Below are 27,967 nucleotides of genomic sequence, written 5' to 3'. Positions count from 1 at the left end.
ACGGGAGTCCCCATGTGTGCACAGGGAATCCTCTACTTTACAGTAGGCATGTGCTGTGCGGGAGCCACACGGACCACGCCCACTCTGATTCCAAAGCCCACACTGACACTGGACTGGTGCACAGGGAATCCCTCATCTCACCATGGTGGGCTGTGCGGGACCCTGAGTACCTGCTAAATGGTAGGCCCCCACACATTTTCACCTCACCAAATATGGCCCTCTTTGCAAAAAGTTTAGACACCCCTGGCCTAGGCGATCGAGAATTAGGGGGCGGTGCTGCACTTTTTTTTTTTTTTAAAAAGGTGTTGCACTTAAAAAAAAATATATTTACCTTACATAAGGGGGTTGTTTATCCTTTAATGTAAAGTGAAATTTCTGAGTTTAGGTACGCTTTAAGCATGTGCAATCACATTCCATTGAAGGCAAACTCCAGAGAGCGGTCGCATTAGACGCTATTAGATGCAAGGTAACGCTAGACGCCTGCTCAATAATTGCACTAATTTGGTTCAATTTTCATTATTTTTTACAAGCAGTTTTGAGTGTTCTTTCTGCTCATCAGCACTTGATTTTACTGAGAAGCTGCAGGAACAGTTGGGAGCTTTGTAGTGATAGCTGTAACAAGGAGGAGCCCGTCGTACAAGGTTATATGATAGGAGAAGATTGTCCATGCTTGTCACCCCCTGTCTGTCCCTCCTCTGGAGCTGCCAGTGACGTCAGCAGCCTGGCCGGTGCCCCTTGCAGCCAGCAGGAGGAGAGAGAGCGGAGAAGAACAAGGAGAGGAGAGGAGGGAGTTATGCAAAGACGGAGGTCACTGCTCAACACTTCGCTGGGGTCCTGGAGCAGCAAGCAAGGAAACAAGTGTCAGCCATAGGAGAGTGCTCCTGCACCAGGCTTCCTGTAACACCTCTCACCTGTCCTCACCTGCTCTACCTAGTCACTGCACTTGTCAAAGTGTCCTGAGTCTTGTCAGCCTCAGCATCCTCCTTGTTCCGAGCCTGGGAGGGGATCATGGCTTCATCTGCTAGCGGGATGGAGGAAGTGCGCTCCTCGGTGCTCACCCCTCTCAAGCTGGTGGGACTTGTGTGCATCTTCCTGGCCCTGTGTCTGGACATCGGAGCCGTTCTGAGCCCAGCCTGGGTGACGGCGGACAACCAATACTACCTTTCCCTCTGGGAGTCATGCAAGAAACTGGGCGAATGGAAATGTGAAAACACCCTGCAGAGCGGTGAGATAGTTCCCCAGATCCCTGCACACATTTCATGTAACATTCACCTGGCATCTGTCTGCCTGCTGTCTCCTGGCACCTAACACACCTCATCTCCCCCATAGTGTCTTCCTACACAGATCCCTACTAAACAAGGCTTGCTGTGTAGGAAGAGATCTTTGGGAATAAAGCTCATACCACTAGTTTAGGGTGATGTGTTATACAAGGTACATCAGCCTTTTTATATTCACAAACTCATCTATATAAAATATGTTGACCCTTGCTAACATACATTCATCATACAATGGCAATCATATGGCACCCTTATAGTGGTGGGTAAAATGCCACCATTCCACACAGCTAAAATGACTCTGCTAGTTCTGCCAAGTGTTGGACCTGGCACCATGAGATGGCAGGTCAATCAGGGTTCTGCAAATCCCTGATGTAGTGGCTGGTGGAAAGGTAGCACAGTAAGTTTCAGCTTAGTGTGTATTGCTGTAAATTGGGCTCGTTCACATAGCTTGTGTTTTTACAAATTTCTGAATCATGCATAAATATTTTGTTTCTTAGTAAAGTGGTATTTAATAACAACAGCCAGTGATCATAAATCAGTTTGTAAATAATTTAAAGGAATCCTTTGATAGATTGTTGCACATCATTGCTCTTTGCACCTTAGTGGGCTCTATTTGGTAATATTATTATTATTATTAAACAGGATTTATATAGCACCAACATATTACGCAGCGCTGTACAGTAAATAGGGATTGCAAATGACAGACTAATATAGACAGTGATACAGGAGGAGAGGACCCTGCCCCGAAGAGCTTACAATCTAGTAGGTCATAAAAAGCAATCGCTAATGAAAAGTATCACAAAAGTGACCTGCAATCATCCTCCATTGTTCTGACAGCTCTAAGCAGACAAAAGGTGAAATCTGATTAGTTACTATGGGTTACTGCACATCACCTACCTTGTCTAATAAAACTAAATGTCTTCTTGCTTTTGTGTTGCCATTGAGCTACCAGCCTGTTGTAGTACATATCACATTTTGCCATAGCTTGGGGTTAGCCACAGCACTCCCCCAGCCTCATGGTTATATAGTTATCATGTATGGCTCATCTTGACTATTTAACAATTATCTGCTAATATTACCTCTCACACCTTAAGCCTCTTGATGGATAATAGCAGGATTGCAAAATGACTTTGTGTCACCAGGTTGGGTGTTAATTGATTTCAATGTCTCTTGGTATACTATATATATGCTGTCATATATGGTAGATACATGTGCAACTTCTGTTTTTTGGTACATGGCAAGTAAAAGCTTCATTACTATTATTGTTTATTGTAATTATTATTATTAGTTGTGTACCTCCATAGTATAAATGGGGGTGCACGATCTGTGCAGCATGTTATTCTATGTGTTTATTTCTGCTTAAATCTCTGGAGATATAATAACTTTAACCTATGCTTAAACTGTAGTTTAGATGAGATGAATCATCATCTAGATTGAGCACATTCCCTGGTGAATTTAATGCTGCACCCAATGTCACTGCATTTGTTTAAAACCTCAACATGAATGCATTCAGCTGGAATACTGATGTATAAAATGACAGATCGCAGATCTGTATCTCTCAGCACTGGATTACAGGAAATATACTTTGGCACAGAGGTTGAAGGCAATGGTAATAGTATAGCAGGCTGGCAATTGTGCAGTTACCAGCTCAGCATTTACTAGGAATCTTTATTTCCTATCTATAAACTGGCAATGATTACTATTATATTTTGTAACCTACTGCATCATTAGGTTTTACAAGATGCTTTTAATATGCATTATGTTCATTATGTCCAACAAAACAGAGCAGTATTAACATGTTTTATAACTTGGCTGCTTTCTGTGTTACCCCAGCCAAGCCAGGCACCACCACATAAACCACACATGTTGGTTGCATATTTTCCCAGTCTATAGTTGAGTTTGTTCTGGTATTTAAGCTTGGTAGGCATTATTTTTTTTTTCGAGAAATTTGCTCACTCAGTAATTGCAGTTTTACTTTACACAGATCAATAAGTGTATTTTTAAGGTTTTAAAGTTTTGGCATCAGCAATCCTTTGGCTTCTGATTATGGCTGCTGGATGTGCAAAGTTAGGGAGACAGGCAACATCAAAAAAAGGTCTCCGTAGCAACCGCAATCCATTATTCCAGCTCAGTGACTTTCTGTTATAATATCCACGGTTTCCAGACAAATTTTCTATATGGCTGTAAGGGGAATGGGCTTAAAAAGAAGTATTTGCATTTCTTAGCAGCTGCATTTTTAGCATGCTTGTTGGAATGTCTGTGTGCTCAAGACAGTATGGGAATAAGTTGAGAGGCCGTGACAAAGCTTGTTGGGAATAATGCAAGGTGGCTCATGCTTGGCTCAATTCATGTCAGCTTTTTATGGTGAAAACAAAAGACTGGCAGAACAATGAAATAGTGCTTTTTTCGCACAGTTAAAGGAGAACTGAGAGCCAGATGTGTTTTTTATCTGATTTCTTTCACTCCACAAGTCTATTTTACCATATTTGTCTGCTGATCAATTCTGCAGAAGTTTTTAAAACAAGCTCCTCTTATAACATGTGCCTTCCAAGGTCATCACACAGACTGACTAGCAATTTCTTGAGTAAATGAATAATTATGCCTGAACAGGCTCTTTATGTTTGACATCTGTGGCTGTCTGATGGGACATAAAGGCTCGTTGTGGGACTGAGGACCCCCTCCTGACTCTGTTTTATTTCAGTGGTATGTGGCAAAAATACAGTGCTATACAAAACATGCTCAGTGTATCTTTGCTAAGAAATAATTGGTATGGCTAATTCTGACAATGACATACCAAAAAATGGCATTCTCTTTACTATGGTTACCACAGAATATTTCCTTTTGCTTGTTTAGCTCCTCATGTGGTAGAACTGAAAGTTTCACATATTTGTTTGCTGGATTCCATTCAAGCCTCTGCCACTAATTGAAGCCTTGTGAGCTGTGCTTTATGCATTTGGGAAAAATATCCTTACTCACTTATCTCAATATGGATTCCTTTGGTTGTACTAGACAAAAAGTAAATAGAACATGATTTTAGTAAGCATACCTCTATTCCTTTGTGTGTGCATGCCTTGCCATGATTATTATGTTTAAAGATATGTATCTTGTGCACATGTGTTTTAAATGATTTGTAAAAGTCTCATTCACCATCTTTTTGGTAAGATTCACAAGAATTTCTCTATAAATATGCCTTCTAGTTGCTTTATACTGTGTAGCAGAGGTAAGGTTTGCAACACATGTATACATAGGTACCATACAATGCAGGAGAGTAGGGATAAGAAGACATTTCCAAGGTGACTTTGCAATCAAACATAACATAACAATAAATATTTTGAGATTCCAAAGTTTTTCTTAGAAGTCTTTTTAGGAAGAACTCTCTGATACCAATATGGGGTTACCCCATACAAATATAGCATGCAGTGTGTAAATGTTCTTTTCTATTCTTTTTTGTCATTAATAATAATATTATTATTAAACAGGATTTATATAGCGCCAATATATTACGCAGCGCTGTACATTAAATAGGGATGGTTTTATTTGTTTTTATCTCCATATTCACATGCTAGCCAACCTGAATACCAAAAGTGATGCTAAGCACAATAAGGGACCCATGACAGACTTCAAAGAAGGATGTCTGTAGATTGGTATTCAGCAGTGCAGACAGTGTGAGCAGTAGGAGAGTTTCGTTTTGACAACGTCACCCATGGACTGATTCCCAAGATTCAGTTCAATTTTGGTTAGTTGATTGATAGAAGCTCAGGAACCAGTGCAAAGATGTTTTGTTGTTTCTATAGCCTTTCCATGAATCTTTTGCTCTGTGTTGCTGATTATTTCAGTAATGACACATACAGTGCTATTCAAATAAATTAGTATTGGTCAACCTATTAGATAAAGAAGGCTTTCACAACAGCTCCTAAATATCTCCAGGGAAGCACACATAATTTTTTATATTAGTTTATACTAATATTAATATATGTAGAGCTCAAGACAATAAGAGTCTGGTGACATGCTACAGGTGTAGTTATAAGTTGCATACAGGCTGCTGGAGATTTCAAATCAGTGCTTTTGCTACTATTAGGTCCAATGGGACACAGTACAAGAGCCAAAGGATACATAAAGCCTTTGGCCACAGGTTGAGCTCCAGGGCAGTAAATTCTCACAAACTGAATGTGTTGGGTGATTCTGCTTTATTAATATCAATACTTGCCAGAATTTTAGCTTACTCAACTTCAGCCAATAATTTTCTTTCCCTTTGATTGGAACGAGAAAGGGTTAGAACCTCTCTGAGGCGTTTTATTGCGGTCCATGTCCTCAGTTACAGGGAGTCAAAAAGTAGGTGATGGAAACTCTCTTCAATGACAGTGGTAAAAGGTAGAGCTGATACACATCACAATTCCTCACACTTTGCAATTGTCAGCCCATTCATTATGAATAAGCTGTAAAAGCACCTAATTTTTTATTTTTATTTTTTGATTCACAGCACACCATAATGCGCAGACCATTCACATTCATTCATTGTGGTAATCTATAGCACTGGCACGCTACATCGAGCAGAGACAACCTTACATGTACTCATGTTAGTAGAAAAGCCATCCATGTATTGGAATACTGTCACTTGCCAAAGGGATAGATTTGTGTTAAGGCTTATGTAACAACTTGCAAATGGATTTTAAATAAGGCTGCTACATTCTAGCAGTGCACAATGTGGCAATATGATCTGGTAAAACATGGTAATGATAGTGATTGGTATTGTAACACGATTTTTATCTAACAAAGTGTTTTAGTGGATTTCTCCTTTAATTGCTAATTGTTTTTTTTTTTATCACTGGGTTTTTTATTGTTCAGAAAAACAAAAATAAAAACAAAGCAAAGCTAACATTAGATCTGGCTACCTGCCAGTTGAATGAAGGAAAAGGAGGGGGTGTGAGTATTCTCATGTGATACTGGTTATTGACATAGGGCCAAGGCAGCAGAGTTTACATGCAGCTGAGAAACTGTATAATCTCATATTTGTATGTGCTCCCAGTAGTCACTTTTTTATTATTATGGTTGTTCCCCTAACCACTATATGCATAGTTAAAAATAGGAAAAGCCACTGAAAACAAAAATATGTGCTTTGTATACTACAAAATGAGCAATTTGTGTAGAGTCTAGAAGAGTTATTTCTCATTTGAGCAGACTGATTCTGTAGATTTCTGCAAGGAGGTAAAAATAATGTGTTAAGTAATCCAGGTGCAATCTTATCTCTTGCAGTGATCTGTACTTTTAGCTAAAATCTTCCTGCTGTGGGCCACACCTGCACAGTCAATCCTCAAAGACTCCTATATAGCAGTCTGTCACAACAGGAGGTGCTCGGGAGATGTCCCACATACATCTTTGGGGACAGACTATGTAAGTGCAAGCAACAGTTTTAGTTTACTATGCACCTGGTGTGGACAAAGGCTAGTTGAATTTGGTAAGGCTAGTTGGCATAAAAAAGGAAACATACTTTCTTTAAAAGTACAATCAAAATCCTTTAGGTTCAAGTTGCTAACTAGGACTCCGTATCGGTAATAATCTGGAGATTCGATATGTTTCATGCAGGGAGTACGATAATATATTGCAATATATTGTTACTGTACGCATATATATTGTTACTGAATGCATTTTTTAAAATGTGCTTTTAGAAAAACTCATAATATAAATACTTCCACTTTAGCACAACCTGCTTTCTTCCCTGCTAGCCTCTCACCACCATTAAAATTCAAATTGCTGTCAATATTGCAGCATTATTTCTTGAGAACGGTGGATCTTGATTGTATTTTGCTGGCCCCCTGGTATCATTGCTGCCCATTGCCAAATATCTGGTTGTTGAGCAATAAGCTGTCCTGTGAGAACTAAACAAAATATTGTGATAATGTCACAATAATAAAATGTAAGAGTTCATACAGTATCACTAAAACACCTACGTGTATCAATATTTCTTAAAACTTTATAACTATCTGTGCCTAGGCACTAGTGTTTCAGTGTGTGAAAATGATGCTATTAGTCAGGGCAAGGGGAAACATTGCTTCCAATCTAATTCTCTCAGTGAACACTCCTTGGGATTATTCTGTATATTTAGCTTTCTGACAGGTTACAGGGTGAAAAGCAGCAATCATGGAATCTATTTTCCACACCAAAGAAAATTAACAAACTTATGCTTTGCTCATGCTGGGCTAAAAAACAGGTTTGAGGCATTGCCACCTACCCCAGCATCACAGTCAACTTTGGCTGTTGCACTGCATGCTTATCTGGTCAACTATAGAAGTAAATAAAACATCCAGTGCTTGTGGTTATAGGGGAGTATGTGATTTACTCCTCTTTCTCACATTTATTGATTGGCTATTCAATGCCACATGACATCAGGAAAAGAATCCTTATTCCTGTGGTATTGTTAACTAGAGCAGATCGGAACCTAATCAAAGTTTAATTTCCTTGCTTCTGGTGGTTGAATAGAATGGTGAAAGAGTGATGAAAATTTGGTAAGTGCTGCAAAGGAAGGGAACCTCGGCTAATATATAAGTCTACATACACATGTCAGATAATTGTCACCCTGGAATGAGAGGTTGTGCTGGCATGCATACAGTGGTCTTCCAATGTCGTTCATCAGTCTACCATGGCAGATTGCTGAATGCAGGATCAGGAATGCTCTGTGTATTCATATGGAGAGGAGCACAGCGAGGAGCCACTTGCTTGTCCTCCCCTCTCCATACAACAGGACAGTACTGCATGCGTGTACAGCACTCCTTTGTTCAGCTTCTACAGGAAACTATCACAAAAGATCATTTCCAGAGGCAGTAATCTGATGTGTGTACATAGTCTTGTTCCATTAGATACTGGTTCTACCTAAACAGAATATTGGCAAACTGACGAAGAAACAGAAAAATGAATAATTGGACAGCTGTACTGCGATCCTTTAAATCATATCAAAAATCATACAAAAAAACAAACACCAAAGCTAGGTGTTTCACAAATGTGCTCTGTGCTCTTCCAGCTTCAAAGCCCTAAAGACCAACAAAACTGAATGAAAGTTTTGTTAAAAAAGCAAAAACAGAGCCCTTCCCATGTGACCTGCCAAAGTCCAGAGACTGGCCCTGCTCCAGTCACTGAAGGCTCTGTGCTCCATTGAGCAAAGAGAACTCCAAGGGGCTTTGTTAGGTTGAGTGGGAAAAATGAGTAAGGGCTTTAGGTTTTAAAGGCGCCTTACCAGTTTTTTGGTTTCCTAAAGAAGAAATATTCTCCATTTTGTTTTGGATTGCCTTGTTATTTTTTATCATTTCCAGACCTACATTACATTTTATCATTTAGCATTCTGTAATTTTTATTGATCATTTTTAAAGTTTATTTGATTACATTTTATTTGTTTTTTTTTTTATTTTATTTTATTAATCTTTATATGGTGTTTTTTTCTTTATCTAACTTTTTTGGTATTGTTTCAATTTTCTCCCATTTTTAGATACTTTGTACTCCTTTTCTGTATTTATAAGTCCACTTTTGCTTCTTTTGTTTCTTTTTCTGCTTAGTAACCACATAAGTGGGAACACTTCAGATGTCTTACTTCTTTAGAGGCATCCTTTCTTATGTTTCATTATCCAGTAATTTAAAATCATTGAAATAAGGTTGCTAAGTGGTTTTGTTTTCTGGGTGTTCAGCATTTTCTCAGAACCTGATCCCAGCACAGTAGTGATATAGCATTATAAGGAATACTCTGTCAACCCCAGCTGACCTCTTATTGTGATTTAAACAAAAGCAGCTTCTTGGAATTGTTATGTGGGAATGCAGGCACATGCAGGAAGAATTGTTAAGGGAGAATGTACAAACATAATCTAAAGGGTAACGATATAGCAATTGTGTAGCATCTGATACTTTGTAAACATGTAACATTTACATTAGCCATTCAGAAAATAATGAATGGGGACATTATATAGTAGTTTATAGCAATAGTGGTAGTTTATAGTCCATTATGCATATGTATATATATCCATACAAAGTAAAGTCTGTATTTTAGGATCAAGTTTCTAAATACGTATTGGTAAGTGTTCAGAATTCATTTTAGGCTGAACCTGGAGCTGGTGAATACATAACTAAAATATCTTCTGGACAGGGTCCCCTCCTCCTCCTGTGTCATTGTTTGTATCTGTCTGTCATTTGCTACCACTATTTAATGTAAAGTGCTGGGTAATATGTCAGTTCTATATAAATACAGTTTATTAATAACAAAAATAATAATAATTTATAAAAAATGTTAACCTGCTGCAGGATTTGTAATTCTATTTGGGCAGTTTTATTACCTGAACATACTACCAAACACCATAGCCAGATCCAGTACTTTCAATGCAGCAGCACCCCTAGCTTACTGGGTAAATAATGAAGCTGTAGATATTATGATATCATTTTAATAATACATTTATAGATTTTTTAATGAATAGTTTGCTGCTGATATTCACTTTTAGCTTTTTACCTTTCATAGAAAAGTTCTAAATACACAGTTTGAAGTATCCATAAAATAATAAAATCTCAACTCACAATTCATGAGTGAAAATATCATTTATCATGTTGTTTGGATATAAAAGAGAGCAGAAATGCCTTCTGTTTTAAAGTAGGAAACTGCTATAATTCACCTTTCAAAGGCAGAAGCAAATTGCGCTAAATTTCCTAAAGCATCAGATTAATTAATCACATAGTCACAAGCGAGAATGTGTGATCACAGAGCAGTAACAAACTCTGTAGCCTGTGGCAACTGTGTGTTTTCCATTTGTAACACTTTACATTGACAGGTTTGTAAAATAGCTTCACCCTGGAAAAGCAGAAAAAAGAGGACAGAGCTGGGCTGTTCTAAACTTTGTTCCGTGCTAAGTCAAATTAAAGTGACCATGTCACAAGACCAGCCATTTTAACAACCATCTTTCCTATTAGATTATTATTCACAATAAAATCTCTCTTGCGTAGAGATCAAAAAGGCCTGAAACTGCTTCTGGGTGCCATTATATTGGATGTCAGTCTCAGAGTTAAAGCAGCCATTCAATTGACACTTTATAGACACTTTTATAAGTTGTTCTTCTCCAGAAGCTACATTAAAGGTTTTGTATGGAGGAACCAGGAGGGGTGGAGATGCTAGGCCAGTGCAGAGAGTAATTAAACACTGCCAGAATAAGAGAGGGCTATGATGTAGCAGCAGGGAGGGGGAGGTGTGACTGTGCTAGGAAATCCCTGAAGTGGTCAAACTCTAGCAAGTTAAGCACATTGCAGGTGGATATAAAATCTTTATAGAAAAGGAAATATTGAATCTCCCCCAACAATGAACTTGACCTATTTGGTATCTTTTGGTCTTTTTTTATACATCATTGAAAGTGTTTTTTTATATATACATATATATATTATTGATTTTCTGGTTAAAAAACTGTTGATCTATTGGGAAATTTGTGGGCTGCTAATGTCCTATAATATTTACAGTATCTCATACAAGTTATTACATTTGAAAACTAAAATATTTTATCAGGTAATCATCCAACGCCAAGTAAGCCTATTTTGAGGGACCAAGTCCACCCCTTGGTGTAACTATTCTGTTCACATATTTCTATATTCCATGTAACATCAAGGTTGTTTGTAGTAATAAGGCCCTCTTTCTATGGTGTTTGGTGGTTCCTTACCAGAAGGAGAAGGTCCACTGGTCACTCCTAATATTGCCGAAAAATGAAGTTATATACAGTAATTAGTAGCAGTGGATATTTTCTTTGTCAAGAGAGTAACTTATAATCATTGAAACAATATAGATTTTGTGAGACCCCAGGTTCTTCGCTGCAAACTTTTGGTAGTATACTAAGATAAGGGGCGTTGGTGATGAAACACTCTTCCTTTCCAATAAGTGATACTGACCTGCCAGATGACTTCCTACAGCACAACAATACACCCTGCCTATGGCACAATATCGAAAATCAGTTTTAAATCACCTTATACATGCAGCTAGAGCCTACATACCTTTGTACTGGAAAATGACCTAACCATTCGATTGACCTCCACCAATCAATTTATAGATTCGGAAAGTGAATGACAACATGTAAATGGAAGATCTCAACTGTAACCTGTTGTAACAGTCTGTCTCCATCTTTAACACACAAAGTTTTTTTGGATGACATTCCTACACACTAAATAATTTAAGGGCCTTTTCAATACCCTAGATCAAGTTTCTGAGTAATTATACTTAGGGCCTAGGGTTTCACCAATATGGTAACTACTTTTAATATTTATTCAGAAGTGTGGAGTCTTTTTTTTTTTTTTATCTTTCCTTCCCTCTATTACCTCTATTACCCATTTTCCCTCCTCTTCATACCCTTTCCTGATTCAGTCTCTTCTTCTTCCACAAACATTCAATAATAGATTAGGTCGATTGAAAAATTTCCCTTTATGCGTTATTTTATCTGAATGCAGAAGCGATTCGTTTCACTTGCCTGTTTGCTCATTAATGCCATATTGTCATTTTTTTACTACATATATATATGTATAGCTATATACATATATTTCTATAATAGCCGACCTACATTTCATTGTTTATTAGGCCAATTACTTTTTTTTTCTTTTGTTTATTCCCATATTTTGTGATTTATTGTTTTGTTTATCTTTGGTGGACTATGTTCCATTCACAAAACTTTCTCCATGTGATTGTTAAATAAAGAATAAAAAAATAATAGAAATAAAAATAAAATGAGTCAAAAACATATTGGACACAAATTTTAAAACAGATGAGTGAGGAAACTTTTATATAATATGACACACCAATGTAGCTGGAGTGTGGTCACAAGTATTCATAATGAAAAGAAACCTATACAATTTAATTTCCTAAACTGGATCTGAATATTGAAAATCTGAGAGGGGATAGAGGTAGAAATAACATAAGGGAAAGCAGGGAGGTGAGATGTTAGTCTAGTTTAGTGAGGAATAAGCTGCTCCTCCCCAATTCCTTATACAAATTTTTTGAATTGTTTGTCTGGCTAGGTCATGATCAGCAGCTGATTTCCTATTATCCAATTCCTTCAGTGCTGACATCTCAAGCTTTTCCTATCTTTAAATGTGTGCCTTGTTTGGCATTTCCTTATTTTCATCTATGAGCCTGACAAAAGAAGGTTAGCAGACATTTTTTTTAAATCTAAACTCCAGTCAGCTCCTTAAAAGCACTCTTAAAGTACCTGCTGCAGCTTGTAATATTGTTATAATTATTATTATACTGTATTTTTAAAGCACCAATATATTACAAAACACTGTACACTAAATAAATGTTGCAAATGGCAGACAGATACAAACAATGACATGGGAGGAGGAAAGGACCTTGCCCAAAAGAGCTTACAACCTAAGAATGTTTCTGAGGGTAAGTCATAGTCTGTGTAGAAATGGGACCAATCACTTTTAGCACAGGAGAAGACTGAAAGAAAGCAAAGTCTGGAGCTTAGCTTTATATATATTTATGCATAGCAGATAATAAGTGTGCAGAGGAGGGAAACAGGCATGAACTTTTTTGTTGATTTCTACAGAGCAAATTGATAGCTTTGTAACGTGTCCATGTATATTTTATTATTTGCATGGTGGGAATCATTGTGCTGCCATCTGCTTTTCCATGATCCTGATGTGTGTTCCTCATGGTGTGCATTCAAATTCCACATCCATGCTGATGCTGCATGGAAAATTATATCTTCAATTCACTCTGCTGTGAGTATCAGCTTTCCGAATCTTCCACCCTTCACTGCTGTCATCAAAATAATCATCAGAGAGTCATCAGAGAGGCTGATGGATGATGTAGCATTATAGACAAGCTGGTATGTGCCAAATGGACTTTACATGCTAGTATCCTGATAAGGATGAAGAAATAGGTTTTGTCATTTAGATTTGTAAAGATAGCTCCTATATATCATTAGCAATAAACATTACCTGTTACAAATCATGTTCAAGTGTTAAATGAGAAGACACAAACACAAATGTTGTGATTTTGCCTTTGTGTTCATAGAATTTTTTTACAATGTTATTATTATTACACATTATTTATATAGCACCATCATATTACGCAGCGCTGTACAAAGTCCATAGTTATGTCACTAACTGTCCCTCAAAGGAGCTCACTATCTCATGTCCCTACTATAGTCATATGTCATTAATGTAATCTAAGGTCAATTAAGGGCTAAATGTAGAAGCCAAATGTTACCTTTAAATGTTAAAATTTTACCTTTAGCACATTTTTGCTCAATATTCATTACCACTTTGCAAAAGTAAAGTAGCCACCAACAACCTGCGTGGCTGTTTAGATCATATGTATATAGACACATCAACAGAAGTCCAGGTCATTGACTTTATCTTTATACATATTTGTGGAGTGGTTCATCAAACTTAGATGTTAATAACTTAACATATTAAACACTGGTAATATGTCAAAGCATTTCCGCCATGGAGACATACTATCATTCCTCAAAGAATCATTAGATCCCTGCACACATGCCTTACTAAACTAAGATTAGAAAACTCATATTTAACTTACTTTTTGATTGAAGGGAGGCAGTCTGTCTAATTTTTCAAATTTGCTGTGCATACTTACACATTACAGCAAAGACCTTAGGATTGTCAGTGGAGTTTATTTGAAAAAGAATAAAGAAAAATAACTTTGGCTGTCATACTTACTCTACTCTTCGAGCTGTCCCTCAGACTCACCAGTTCAGACTCACCAGTCCAGGGCTGTTCCTCTTCTTGTAAGTCTCGGGCATCGAGGTTTAGCCCCCCACCCTGAATCCACAATAGAATTCCACATTGGCAGAACCACAGTGTTACATCTGGCTCCGTTACTTAAAAAGGACTTTTTTAATTGTAGAAGGACATCTAGAAAAAAAGGTAAGCATCTTCAGAATACCTTATATTAAGGTGCATTTACCCAATATTACCAAGACCCAAGTGTACCTTGGCTGGACTATAGTTAATATATTCCAAACAAGCTGCTTTTAAACAATTTATATTCAAAGACCAAGGTCAGGATTTAAACCCTTTCAGTTTACAAGCATTTACTGATTGCTTAAATGAAAAAAAACTTGCAGGCTAGTAAACAGAAAGTAGTATTAGTAGTAAATTCAGTGCCTGCTCTGTAAAATTTCTCACAATGTTAAAACTACAGAGGTGAATAAGGACCTGATTTAAAATGCATTTTACTGTTTGTTTAGAACAGTTTTTTCCTCAATGTTTTTAACAGGGAGAACCCTTGATATAATTTTCATGTCTTCAGGGAACTCCTGCTATATTACTATATCCACCACTCAATGTATATTAGCATGGTGGTCAGTAGGAAAAATGCCTCTTACATTGCTGGCCTGTAAAAAAATAACATTCTTACAGAAAGGCCATTGGTGTTACTGTAAATGACCAAAAAGGCACAAATTGCTCATTGCTTAAGTAATCCCTAACAACCTTTGGAGGAACCCTGCTTGAGAAACACTGGTTTAGAATATATAAATGTTTTAATGTGCATAGCCTGGTATTTTATATACCTTTATACAACCCAGGTAATGTCAGGGTTATCTGTGTCATCAGCATTAGGACATGAACATGAAAAAAGGAATGTATTACTGTTTCTTTCCTTTTATTTAGTGACTGTTTTTTTAAAGAAATTAAATTAAACAGTAAATCTTAATATGCTAATAAGACTATTGAAATCATTGAACTGACAATTACCTTGCCAAAATTCCTTATAAATTCTACTGAGATTATACTAAGTAATTAATCATTGATGAATCATGGGAAAAGACAAGTGAAATCAATTAAAATAAAAAATGATGACAACTATATAAGTGAAATAGATGCACATGTTCATAAAATACTGAGTACTCAAATGTCACCTTCTCCCATCACATTGTTGGAAATGATTAGGTAGTTATCCCCATGGCTTCTGTACATAATATTTAGATATCTGAAATCTGAATTAGCCCTCATAACCCAATTAAGCTTTTTTATAGTAAACCAGTTAAAAAGGGAATATTGTAGGAATCTGAATCTCTTTAAATATCTTTATTATATAAGGACAGCATTCTCTTTCTGGGTGGCTATGTGTTCAATTGTTTAGTTGTGTTTTCTCAATATTGTCAGCACCATTTCAGTCTGTAAAATATCCCAAGAGGCTCACCTATCTTCTGCCAGAACTCATAAAAAATATGAGTAAAGATACTGATTATTAAAGTGATCTTTTTTAAAGAGACCCTGTTGCCAGACTATTTATTAAAAATCTTAAAAAATACATGTACATTTAACATATTTTATGCATGTTATTTACCTGCAAAAGCCTGTCTTATGTGGACTTCTCTGTAATTGGTGCTTAGTGATGGTGACGGCCCCAACAGGCTTAGAACTGTCACTTTAGTGACTTTCTATAGCAATTTCCTTCACTTTCCCCCTGGCGGTTGCATAAAAGGTTATGAGGGGGCGAGGAGGTAGCATCAGAGGAGCTAGGCAACCACAGGGAGCATTTAGATAACCCCCAAAGAGTTTAGGGTTAATATGTGTGAGGAAAGAGGGGGCTGTGCTAGGAAATATACTCTTGGAATAGTCAGATTTGTAGTAAATTCAAAGTCACATCACCAGTGAATAAAACATACGGAAAGGAAAAAGATAGCAGATAAACATTTGAAACATTTGATTTTTCTTGTACTTTTACCTATAATTTTTAGAAGTTGGTGACAGGGTTTCTTTAATGGAAAAAATAGTGTATTTTCTAGTAATAGTTTGCAGAATAATAGTGTATTTTCTAGTAATTGTTTGCAGAATAATAGTGTATTTTTTAGTAATAGTTTGCAGAATAATAGTGTATTTTCTAGTAATAGTTTGCACAATAATGGAATATGTATTTCCCAGTAATAGTTTGTATAATATTTATTTATGACATTTTTTCATGCTTACTGCTATACATTTTGTTGATGTCACATCATATATAAATTTGATGACTTTCTTGTAGTCACCTTGACTATTAAGCTTTTGCTAAGACTATTGATTTTTAGTATGTTTGCGTAGACTGAGGGGTGTGCACTGCAAAAACACTACAATAGCAATGACATTTTAACAAAAATCACTATACCACCTTACTGAATATTTGTTCCATTGAAAGGTTTCAACTGTTTTTTGGATTTGTAACAGGTGTATTTAAAACTGTAATAGTTTTGTTAACATCAATCACTACTACATTTAAAGTGTTTATATGGCTTATCTCTTTTTAAAACTTTTACCTTCTTATTAGTTATATTGTCTTGAAGCTAGATTTCTGCATGCTACACAAACATTTCCAGCAACCAGTCTTCTATACTGACATATTTTGTAATTTTCTTTTCCTAACACTTGTACCAGTTAACAGTGTTTCTAATCAAAGCTTGCAATGTAAACATTTCAGTTTCCGGCTTCCTAACAGTGCTACTATAGGGCCAGTATAACATAACCATTTATTTTCATAGACAAAGAATGCTTTTAGAAATGAGCAGCACTACACTGCAATGAAAGAAAATTGGCAAGGCTTTTAAAATATTTAACATCTGGGCTAGGCCACAGAATCAGCAACAATTTATAAGTACATTTCCAGACTAAGCTACCATGACTAAGGGAGGTTTAAAGGCCTTTTACAAAGTAAATGTGATTGAGAACACATTTCTGTATTACTGAATGTATTCTTTCAGTTTCTGATAAATCATACAGAGCGTGTAGTAAAGGAAACAATGGAACATAAAGAACAAGAACCGTATGACCTAGAATTAGAAAAAGACCTGAGGGCATGGCATTTAGCTTCATTTATATATATATATATATATATATATATATATATAAAAAAGTTGTTTCTATTTTAAAGGGATTTCTTCTGGGTATTTAGATTTTTTTCGGATCGTACTATTTGTAAACAGTAACCTATATTATAACCTATAGTACTTTTCAAATTACATAGTTCTATGTTACATAATATTCTGCCTATACTATCAATTCTTTATATTTTAGTTCTTTCTTGGCTTAGTTGTCATGAGTAGGAATAAGCGAGCGCGTTTTTAAAACTCAATTTCGCAGCGAATTCGGCTGTTTAATTACAATTTCGTTAAGCGAGAGTGGTCGGTGTAAATTCCCCAACCAAGCTCGAATATAAAAAAAAAAAAAGGATCACGGGCTGTGCTGATCAATGAATTCAGCGCCAGCTGCATTCAATGATCACCTCAGTGTGCAATCCCCAGCACTAGAGGTTAAAAGGGGATTAGTCTCCCCATTCAAAACCTCTAGTGCTGTCTGATTGGCTGAAATCTAAATCATTGGCTGAGGAAACCTTTCACTAGAGGTTTTGAATAGGGAGACTTGTCTCCATTTAACCTCTAATGATTGCAGCCCTGAGAATCCACTGCGATCCCGGGGCACTAGAGGTTAATTAACCCCTAGTGCCCGGGGATCGTAGACAGGAGGATTCCAAGGGCTGCATGAACGATTGCAGCCCTGAGAATCCACTGCGATCCCAGGGCACTAGAGATTAATTCACCGCTAGTTAATTAACCGGGGATCGCAGTGGAACTGCAGATGAACTCTCAGTGGAGTTTCTCTATTAAAAATTCATCTGCAGTTCAGTTCCTTTGTGGTCACAGCTGATTGGAGGAAGCACACGGGAGCCATTGAGAGTTCATCTGCAGTTCCACTGTGATCCCCGGCACTAGAGGTTGATTAACCTCTAGTGTCAGGGATCCTATTGATTGCCTCGATCGTCTGATGGTTTCGCAAAATCAGTTCGCCGAAATTTTGCGGACCCATCGGAAGTTCAAGAATATTTTCACGAGAATGCCAGAGTCATTCTCGTTTATCCCTAGTCGTGAGGATTGAAAGCTGCATGACTTCTAAAATTCTACATTCCTTTCCCTGAGAACTTGGGTATTTTCCATATACTGAATGTGCTTCATTCCCATCCAGGTATTTGAAAGATAGTAAATTAGGGTTTGCCCATCTAGGGTCAGGTTTTTTAATTGATATTTGCACAGAATGTTGAAAACTGGTCATTCAAGCTGTTTTCTTTTGGTGGATTGGTTAACCACCGCATTGAGATTGAAAACACTTTTTCTGTTAGAAGAATTATTAGGATATATAATGGTCAATTATCAATCATCAGTAACCAAACAAGTAAATGGGACATGGAATACTTGTGGTCCATCACACGGTTTGGCTTACATTGATTGCAATTACTATCATAATGTTAAAACTAATAGTGTATGTCAAGCATTAGATTTAGCTAAGATTTTAATGACATTAAAAAACACATATAACTTCAATGCTTGCAGATACAGAGGTTAGATATGGTCGTTCTAAAGTACTTTTTTCTGCTTGTTCATAATATGTACATAATACAGTATACATGGTCTGGAGACATGTTCATTTTAATACCCCAAGCTCCCTGTACAACCCTCTGTTGATAGAAGTTGGGAGTTATTGTTGACACTCTTGTGTTGTCACAAAATCAGCTATGTATGAAATCTATGGCGGACAATGTAGGGATTATGCATGAATTGTAGGCATTTCCGTGTGGAGATTGGGTTCCTTTTATTGTTCTGTTTAGTTTAAAAAAACTCGCTATTAACTAAGTGAGTAACTCAGGCAAGGCTAGTGATAATCAGCAATCAATTATGTAGGTCGAATGAAGAATTTTGCAAAAGAAAGCAACTCTGTGCTAATAGAAGAAATGTGGGCATACAGACATTATTTTACAGAACATCGATGGATTTTTACCTTGTTTGGTTTTATGAGATTATTTTGTTTCTAAAGTAAAAAGTGTGTTTATCAATTCCTACTTTTTGCAGTAAATAATAGTTTTTACTCCTGATTTTTATGATTAATTTAATAAAGCGTGTAAGGTATACAACCAGAGATTGTTGTGAATAGTTACCTGCATGATGCTTCAGAAACTCTCCAGGGTTGGAGAAAGGCCTCCGTTGAAGGGCCCTAGTTTTCCTTTCCTCCTTGCTGTAATTTCCCCCAATTTATTAGAATGCCCTTACATTAGAATCCCAAAGTATGTGGAGAGAAACACACTATATAATAATGTGCATTTTTGAAAGCAGGTAAACTGTATAAATGGCCCCTGAGTTACTATATGCATAAAGATTACCATCTCTCTCCATTTGTCCAGGTCATTAACTGTTATCGCCAGTGTCATCATTTATAATGCCCTTGTTACTTATCACATGATTGTTTGTTAAAAAGAACCTCTAAATAAAGAAGAAAAAATTTATTATAATTTAAAAATCTATTATTCCAGAACCTTCTCTTATCATTTAGGACAAAATCATCTGATGAATTTTAGAAGCTAGAAATATTTTTGGAGATTGTGGTATGAGTAAATTTTATGAACGAGAATGTTAGCATTTCTCTTTTATGCCTGCTCTAGCATCACACCTAATAAATCATTTCCAGCAACTAGTTGGCATAAAAAGATTCTAATTTAAAGAGAACGTGTTGAAAGTGACATATCTGTGCTGCCAGTCCCAAACTGCCTTTTAAAAGTGCTTTATGTCAGGATGATGCTTTGTATTTACAGTTTTCTAAATCGTTGACCAAGGAAAATTGAACGGCTGGTCATGTCATAACTTTGACCTGCATACTTTTTAAAAGGAGTTTTGGAATGGCAGCACATGACAGGTTTCCTCAGAGCTGTTCAATCTGTAAGCCTTGTTTAAATGTCAAAGTATTTTAGTGTGTATTAAATCTAATGAAAGGCAAAGAATATTTCCTTTTTATTACTATTGTGTATATTGCATATAGAATGATCATGGCAACTACAGTAAGATTTTTGCCGAAATGTTGTGGTTATTGACTTTTTTTTTTCTATTGCAAAATATGAAACACACACACACACATATATATAATATATTAATATATTCATATTATACATACATATATATATATATATATATATATATATATATATAGATATATAATATATTTATATTGCTTGTTTGTAATTCTGACCTCTAGATTCATTATCAGAGTTGTTACCCTGAAAAATATAATGAAAGTCAGAATAAAGTCAAGGTTTTTTAATTGCATATTTAATTGGGGTGCCTAAAATAAAAGTATTGAGATCAGAGGTTCAGCATGACAATGAGACAATTAATTTATTTCAGAGGTAAGCATTATGTTAGAAAATGCTTTCAATATTCAGTGATAACCTGGAATGTTGTCTACATGATCTGAAATGCTATCTGATAATTAAGGTATGTGACTATTGGCAGCAACAGACATTCGGCTCCCAGCAGGTGGGTACCTTGACAGCTGCTTGCCTGCCTGCACTGTTGCACTGGTTTTTAATCTTAAAGAATTTAACCAGTTTAAAATTTTACAGCAGGTGGCACCGAATCTCTGTGGGTGGAGGAAGCAGTTCAGGGGTACAGGGAAGCAGTAACCGCAATGTCACTGCCAGTCTGAAAACAGACTTAAAACAACACATTTTGGTAAAAACCTGTAAAAAAATCTATGTGCTATATATATCTTCATTAAATGTTTTCCATTTTTATATTCTAAACTTTACCACAATAATTTAGCTTTACTATTTGCCAATATCAATTTTTAATTATTATTCACATAACCTTTCTTTTTAAAGTCACCTCATATTTAAAAAATGAAATGCTCACTTACTTAACTTATTTAATAAAGCATAAAAACAAATTAATAAGATTAGGTTGTCATGAAAATGTCTGCTGCCTATGATTAGCATTCACTGCTTACCCATCTTTAAAATCAGTTACATAGACTCAAAGGCAGTAAATGATCTTGTGGTTAAAGTACTTATTTCATGCTTCTTGATAATTAAAAACATCTAATTTGGAGGTCCTTTTGCATGCCTTTTAAGCAATTGTATTAGTTGTTTTTTTTTTTTCCCTTAAGGAAAATTAGAGGAAATAATACACCTGGATTTAATTGACTTTCTGATAATTTGAGCATTGCACATTATCATATTTTATTTGGAAGTACACACTTACCAGAACACCAGCCAAAAAAAACCCAGAATGTAACAGAATGAAATGAGAACTTTAAAATCAATAGCCCAGCCCATATCATCTGTGGGCGTAATAGAAATCAGCGCAACCCAGGGAAGTTGCAGGGCAGAATGCAGCAGACAAATACCTATGTACTCCATTTAAAGCCATATATTACTGACCTCCAAGCAAACAAAAAAAGTACTTTATGTGCACTTTTGCCCCAAATTTAGTAAGTAGAGCTTTGTTGTTCATATGGTGAAATACATCTTTCCCATAATATCTAAATTTCAAATTGGTGGAGCTTTAATAGCAGTCTTTACTCTTTGTTCTATATGTGTTGCAGGCGATGGTATGATAAATATGTAGCACAGGTTCTTAAAGAGGAACTTAACTTATAAGATGTGCCCAGAAAACAGACAAAAAGGAGTTGACTAGGATTACTTGTAGGCTACCTGCAGCTGATCTTTTGCAAATGACAAACTTACTATGCTTTGTTCCACACTGTAACACTTTGTGGAGGCCACAATCCTAGAGGCGGAGTTTTGCTTTCAGATCATCCAGCAAAGAAAACGAGTAGCACAGTAGTGACATTACCAAACATAATTCAAAGCATTTGAGACTAGTAGGCAGAGGCATCGGTACCTTAATCTCACACTTCTCAAATAGAGCTATCACAGTGTAGACACAGGAGTACCTAGGTGTCCTCAGCTATCACAAAATACTATAAAATAAAGTACAGTCTTAATAAAATCAACACAACACAAGCTTTTAGTCTTACTCATAGATTTAAAACTACTTTTACTATTATGAATTTATTTTAAAAAAATATATCCTAATAGTATAAATTATCCTTTATATCATACTCTAGTATTCTTTTTCGCACCTGAAACAGTAATGGAATAAATGCACATAGGATGGTAGGGACCATGCTGATGGAGTAGTGAGAAGAGGAATGACCTCATGCACTCTGACCTCTACCCCTCCAGTAAAGGTTCAGTACCCAGCTATGCTACTAGATGGATAATACAAGATCAAAAAAATACACAGGGATTTTATGACTAATAAATTAACAATTTACTAACAATTGATCATGGGATAGAGGTTAGAAAGTGTGAAATTATCCTGGGTAGAAAAAATAGGGTAAGGGTCAAACATTTGAGCAGTGCTAATGTGCTTAATGTTAAGGATTTTAACATTTATTTTACAAACAGTTTCTGTTTTTTTCTGGCTCACAACTTTGGAAAGTTCAGAATGCAGTTTGATGTACCCAACTTTTTATTTCGTAGCATTGCTGAGTTGCAAGTTTTCCATGCCAAGCCATGTATGGTGTCATTCTTTGACAAGTAAACAGCTTTCATGGGATTCTGGCTCAAATAGTTTTATTTTATTTGTGAGTTATAGCGCTCTATTAATAAAACAAAGAATCAGACATTCCCTCAAACATTCCCTTGTAGGAATCAACCAGATCCATGTGTTTCAAAGCCAGTAATTGATTTCCCAACGAGGTAATACCATATTCTTTGTTTTAAAAAATAAATCCCATAGTGTTTCTCAAATAATGCTTTCTAAAGATTCCAAATATGTTTTTTGTGCATTTTCTGCTATTCAAAACAAAGGATGGATGAAATTATATACTTATTGTGATATGTTAGTGTTCTGAATATTAGACTTTTATTAGTCCCTGATCTTTTACAGTGTTTGTAGGATTCTTATAGATTAAATGAGCTTTCATTTCAGCCAAGGGAACTGATACCTGCAGAAAGTCATTTCAGTAAAAAGAATAATTTTGGTTCATTTATCATTATGCTACTTCAGATTTATTAGGCATTTAGCAAATTAATGCAGACTATTTTCCAGTTTAGTTTTTGATCAAATATTTAAAATGAAACAAAATCACTTTTGCTTCAGCAAACATTATAACATTGTAACATCTCACTGAGAGTTGGCAGTAAACTGCAGAAGACAACACCATTGTTTTTCAGTTTTGTAATCACATTGTCCAGTACAGTGGTTGCCAACCTTTTCAGACCCACCGACCACTAAATTTACCGGCTCTGGACTGGGCATGCATTGGGAGCCGGGTGTCATTAAAAGGGGAAGAAACTTCCCCCATAGTAACGTCATGATGTCAGAACCTTCCCACTCCCCCATCGCAGATCTAAGCCTGCTTTGGGACAGTGGGCGGGTTGTGTCCTAGAGACACAACACGTCCACTTCCCTGAGCCTGATTTCCTTACAGGGGACATGGGGGTCCTCCTCCTGACCCTGCTGGGGGGCGCACCAGCCAGCAGACCACCGGTTGGCGACTGGTGGTCCAGTACACTTGAAAATTGTAAGAAAACATGTAGCCTTTTAAATATCTTATAACTATATATCAATACTCAGTTTAAGAGAACCAATACTATGGAAGCTGTGCCCAAAATGTATTGCAAGGCAGTTTTGTAATCATGTTGTCCAGTACACTTGAATATTGTATATCCCAATTAAGAGAAACTGTGACTTTCAAATATCTTATAACTATATATCAATAATCAGTTTAGGAGAACCTATACTATGGAAGCTATGCCCAAAAAAGCCAAGTGGTGGGCAATTGCCTAGTGAATAATATTTCTTGTAGGTTGCCTGCAGCTTATTTTTGACATTTTTGAGTTACTAGAACTCTGATGTGTCCTCTGCCTGCAGCCTAAGCAGATCAGGTTTAAAAAGTATCCAATTAGCTTTTTACCTGTTCGCTACCAACTAATACTTAACAGAGGAACCAACCTTTTTCTACCCTTTCAATAATTAAAAAAAGGTTACACCTTGGGTTACCCTCAAGAAAAAAAGATTGTGCTAAACTCTAACTCTCTCCTGGTATTTCTTTGAAATGCAGTCTAATTATAATTAAATTTTGAAAAGGACTCGAAGTTCCACAGGGCAGTCACGGGAGCTATAAAGAGAAGGGTGAAGCATTTAAATTTCCATGACATGTAAAATTATAGTTTATACAGTCATTTCTGATTCTTTCATATACTGATGGTTTTTAAACTTGTAACAACTTTTACTTTTTTCTTACAAATAGAATTCTCAGCAGCACAAAACAAGTGGTTGACCATTTTACCTTATAGTTACCACTATCGTTCCATTTTTAGTATATGTCCTGCCAAAGCAAGGACATAATTACCACTATCATTTGACAGAATAAAAGAAATTGTGTATTAAGCACACTTTTTACATAAACACCACTCTTACAGAAACATACACGTGTATATCCTTAGTACGTTCCTTTATTTTTAATTCAAGTAAGTCCTCTTAAAATTGTTCGATTTTTGTGGGGAAATAAAAAAAAATCCTCATAATTTAAATTTATTTAACATATTCAAGAAGTCAATAACTGGAAAGCGCTTATCCTCAAACTGTAAATAAACTCTTCAACATCGATTGAAAAACACCTGGGCTGAATCTCACAAAACAGAAGTTCAAAGAGGCACAAATTCTTTCTGCTCAAAATATTATCCCGGAGTGCTATTATTAGCAAATGAGAATATGTTGTTGACCATTTGGCGTTCATACCACTGATACTACCTCTCAGCTTGTTCATGTAGCTTATGAGTGAGGACTGAATTAAATCAGTGCATGCCTAGGAGACTTACATTTACTTGTGCATAGAATTTTTCTTGCTGCAGTAGGCAAGGAGAACTATTGATTAAAGGGTGTATTTCAACATTTAAATTGTCAAGAAGTAAGATGAAATTTCCCATTTAATAGATACTAGTCATAAAAAGGTGATCCTCACCTATACCCTATAAAGGTAAAGACCATTAAGGAGTTGTTTCTTAACTAGTCCAGCTCAGCTATTATGTGATGATATTAATACATCAACTAAAACAGGATCATCCATTTTGCACCCCTGTTACGTAATCCACAAAGAATACCTAATAGAGGAGAATTCCCATAATATTCCCCACAAATTAGCTGCACATTGCTCTGGGATACACACACCCAGATCACCCACAAAGCAGCCTGTCCTCTCCACATATGTTTTAACCCATGCTTTCAGCATAGTACCTTATTCGGAGCACAGCATATAGAGGGACGTAGGGGAAATGGTTGGTCTGGTGTCAGATAATGAGTCTGATTTATTAAAGCTCTCCAAGACTGGAGAAGATAGACTATAATGGGAAAACCTTGGTGACCCAGCAAACCTGGAATGGTTCTGGTCCACGATTGAAAATATTAGCCAACAAATAATTTTAAGAAACCCATTGCAGGTTTGTTGAATCACCTAGATTTCCTCATGATAGTCCATCTGCTCCAGAGTTTAAAGAATCTGGCTCATTGGGTGCCTTTAGCAAACTGCCTTGGTGAACACCAGATAAAAGGACAGTGGAAATTTGCTCTGCAAAAAGTAGATGCTGCCTTTATAAAGTTGTAAAATTGCTAAGCAGGGCTTTAAGCACCAATCACTGACTTGCATTGGCAAAAAATGCATCTAACCCAAAGGTACCATAAACTGAAGAGCCAGATTGGGGCTAAATGTTTAATATACCGACTCCATAGCCTGTTCTGTACATTAAAAATAGTATCCCGCTTTTTGAAGATATGTTATGAGATAGGTGGTAGAAACTCTATTTGCTTTTTTAACACTATTTGGCAAAATCTTAGTTTGGAATTTTTAATAAAAGTAAGACATGTGGATGGTTAAAGACAATCATGGGTATGTAGTTTGCTTCCAGTTAGGTGGTCAAGAGTTTCCCACCTCTGTCCCTATTGGTGAGATTTCCAATTTCCTACCCTCTCTTTAATATGCTATCTTTGGAAAAAGATAATTAGGATAAATCTCCTGAATGAGGGTACAAACAGAATAAGGGTGCCAACCCTTCCCCCTCTATTTAAGAAAAAAGTGAACAGTGAAATGTTACAGCTCTTTGCATAAGTATATTTTTATTCTTTATCAAGGCCTCCTAAATAGGGCATACTAAAGAACCACTGAACATAATCCACAGCCGAAGACAGCTTGTTCTCTATTGTTAACACTAGTAAGAACAATCATTACCTGGCATTAGCTACATTTTTATTGTATGACAAACACTAAACCAAACACATTTTATCTGAAGGAAAATCAATTTACAATAGTTAAATAAATTCCTATTGAAAAGCGAAAAAAGGAAACTTTATTATAACCATTTAAAGTGGGTCAAGTCGTTTTTAATGCTTCGGTACACTGTTGCTCTTCATGCCATGGCTATGCTTTTAATGACAAACATTGCTCACTATACACAGCAATCATGTTCAACTGCTGTCACAGAACAGGTGTTATGATGCTGTTATTATAGGCTGCAGGATATAAAGTAACATTCTGCTATGAATGTCCATCATCTACTTTCTTTTGCTACCTATATCATTTACCTTACTTTATCATGAAGGTTTGACTATGTGTATGTGTGTTTTGATCTGGGAATTAAACCAATAATGATACCTGACTCCCTAAAAAACAGTTTCATTTAAAAGTTTGTCCCACTCCCCTTGTTTAAATGCTAATGAAGTTGCAAACTGCTTTTCATTTTAAATGTGTGCTCTAACTAGGCTGGGCTGCCTGAAAGAAAGACATTTAAATTCTCCAACACATCCAGGTTAGCAGCAGGAAACTACTGTGATGTAATGGAAACACAAAAATGGAAACACAAAAGAAGCACAGACCATTGGGATTCTAGAGGGGAAAGACTGTTGGAGGAAAGCAGCAGCAGTATATACAGCACTGGCTGTCAGGAACCATGCAAGAACCAATGAACTTTCTACTGACAATGTCCATGTAGTTGTATTTTACATAGTGGGTATGTGGGTGGTATTGCTTCTTTTATTATTTAGCTACTTAGTTATATGCAAAAGTACATGTGTGTTACTTTTATATATTTGTGTATTTTTATTTTGTTGCTTTGTGTATTTGATCTGTGCCTGAAACTGCATTTATTCACTTGGGATTCATGCCATAATTTTAGGATTCACACAGTCAAACATTAAAAGAACACACAGACCAAATGGGTTCTAAAAACATTAACTAGTCAAGAACAAAAATGTAATATATTGAAGCTTACTGGATCCTAAAAGTGGTAGCTGTAATGCATTTTTTTTCATGCTAATAAAATTTTCAGCAAGTACAGAACAATCCTGCTGATCTTGAGAGACATACAGTGTACTTGTTACTTTTTGTGAGCTGAAATGAAAGCATAAAACAATGTTACCTTCCTTTCGTAATCAACTATTCTCCATATTTTCCTTGTAATGGAGAGGAAAAAACAAAGACAGCCCAGCCTAGCTGGCAACCATGGTTCCCTTTCACAAACACAGCGGGTATGTGATCCTAGCCAAGCAGGGATATTGAGTATGGTATTTTCAGGTTTTACAGGTAAATTTAAGGAAAGACAAGGCTTAAAAAATGGAGTGATTTTGTCTAAGGTGCACTGCAATATATACATATTTTGGTGTTAAAATTAGCTTTAAAATGCAACCCAGTTATTTGTAAACCATTCCTTCCTTTCCAAGGCTGGAGAGAATAAACGTTCATCAGTGAAGCTGGGAGATCTAGCAAATGTTTTGAATCCTGGACCAGATCCATTCCAGGTTTCCTGGATCACTCAAGCCTTGAAGAGCTTTAATAATTCAAGCCCTAAATGAGAAGAAGCACATTGATAT

General features: G+C 36.3%; 1 protein-coding gene across 1 annotated transcript in view; it reads left to right on the top strand.

Moving 5' to 3' along the window:
* Positions 1-753: 753 nt before the first annotated feature.
* The window catches only part of TMEM47 (transmembrane protein 47), a 58,734-nt gene continuing 31,520 nt past the window's right edge, over positions 754-27,967 (top strand). The window contains exon 1 of the mRNA XM_072414306.1: positions 754-1,225. Within this exon, the coding sequence (XP_072270407.1) occupies positions 1,009-1,225 (217 nt within the window). The 5' untranslated portion in view covers positions 754-1,008. The remainder of the gene's footprint in view (positions 1,226-27,967) is intronic.

This window comes from Pyxicephalus adspersus, chromosome 1 (genome assembly GCF_032062135.1).
Source record: "Pyxicephalus adspersus chromosome 1, UCB_Pads_2.0, whole genome shotgun sequence".
Classification (NCBI taxonomy): Eukaryota; Metazoa; Chordata; class Amphibia; order Anura; family Pyxicephalidae; genus Pyxicephalus; species Pyxicephalus adspersus.
The sequence above is the reverse complement of the archived record's forward strand: the minus strand, read 5'-3'. Positions and strand labels throughout refer to the sequence as shown.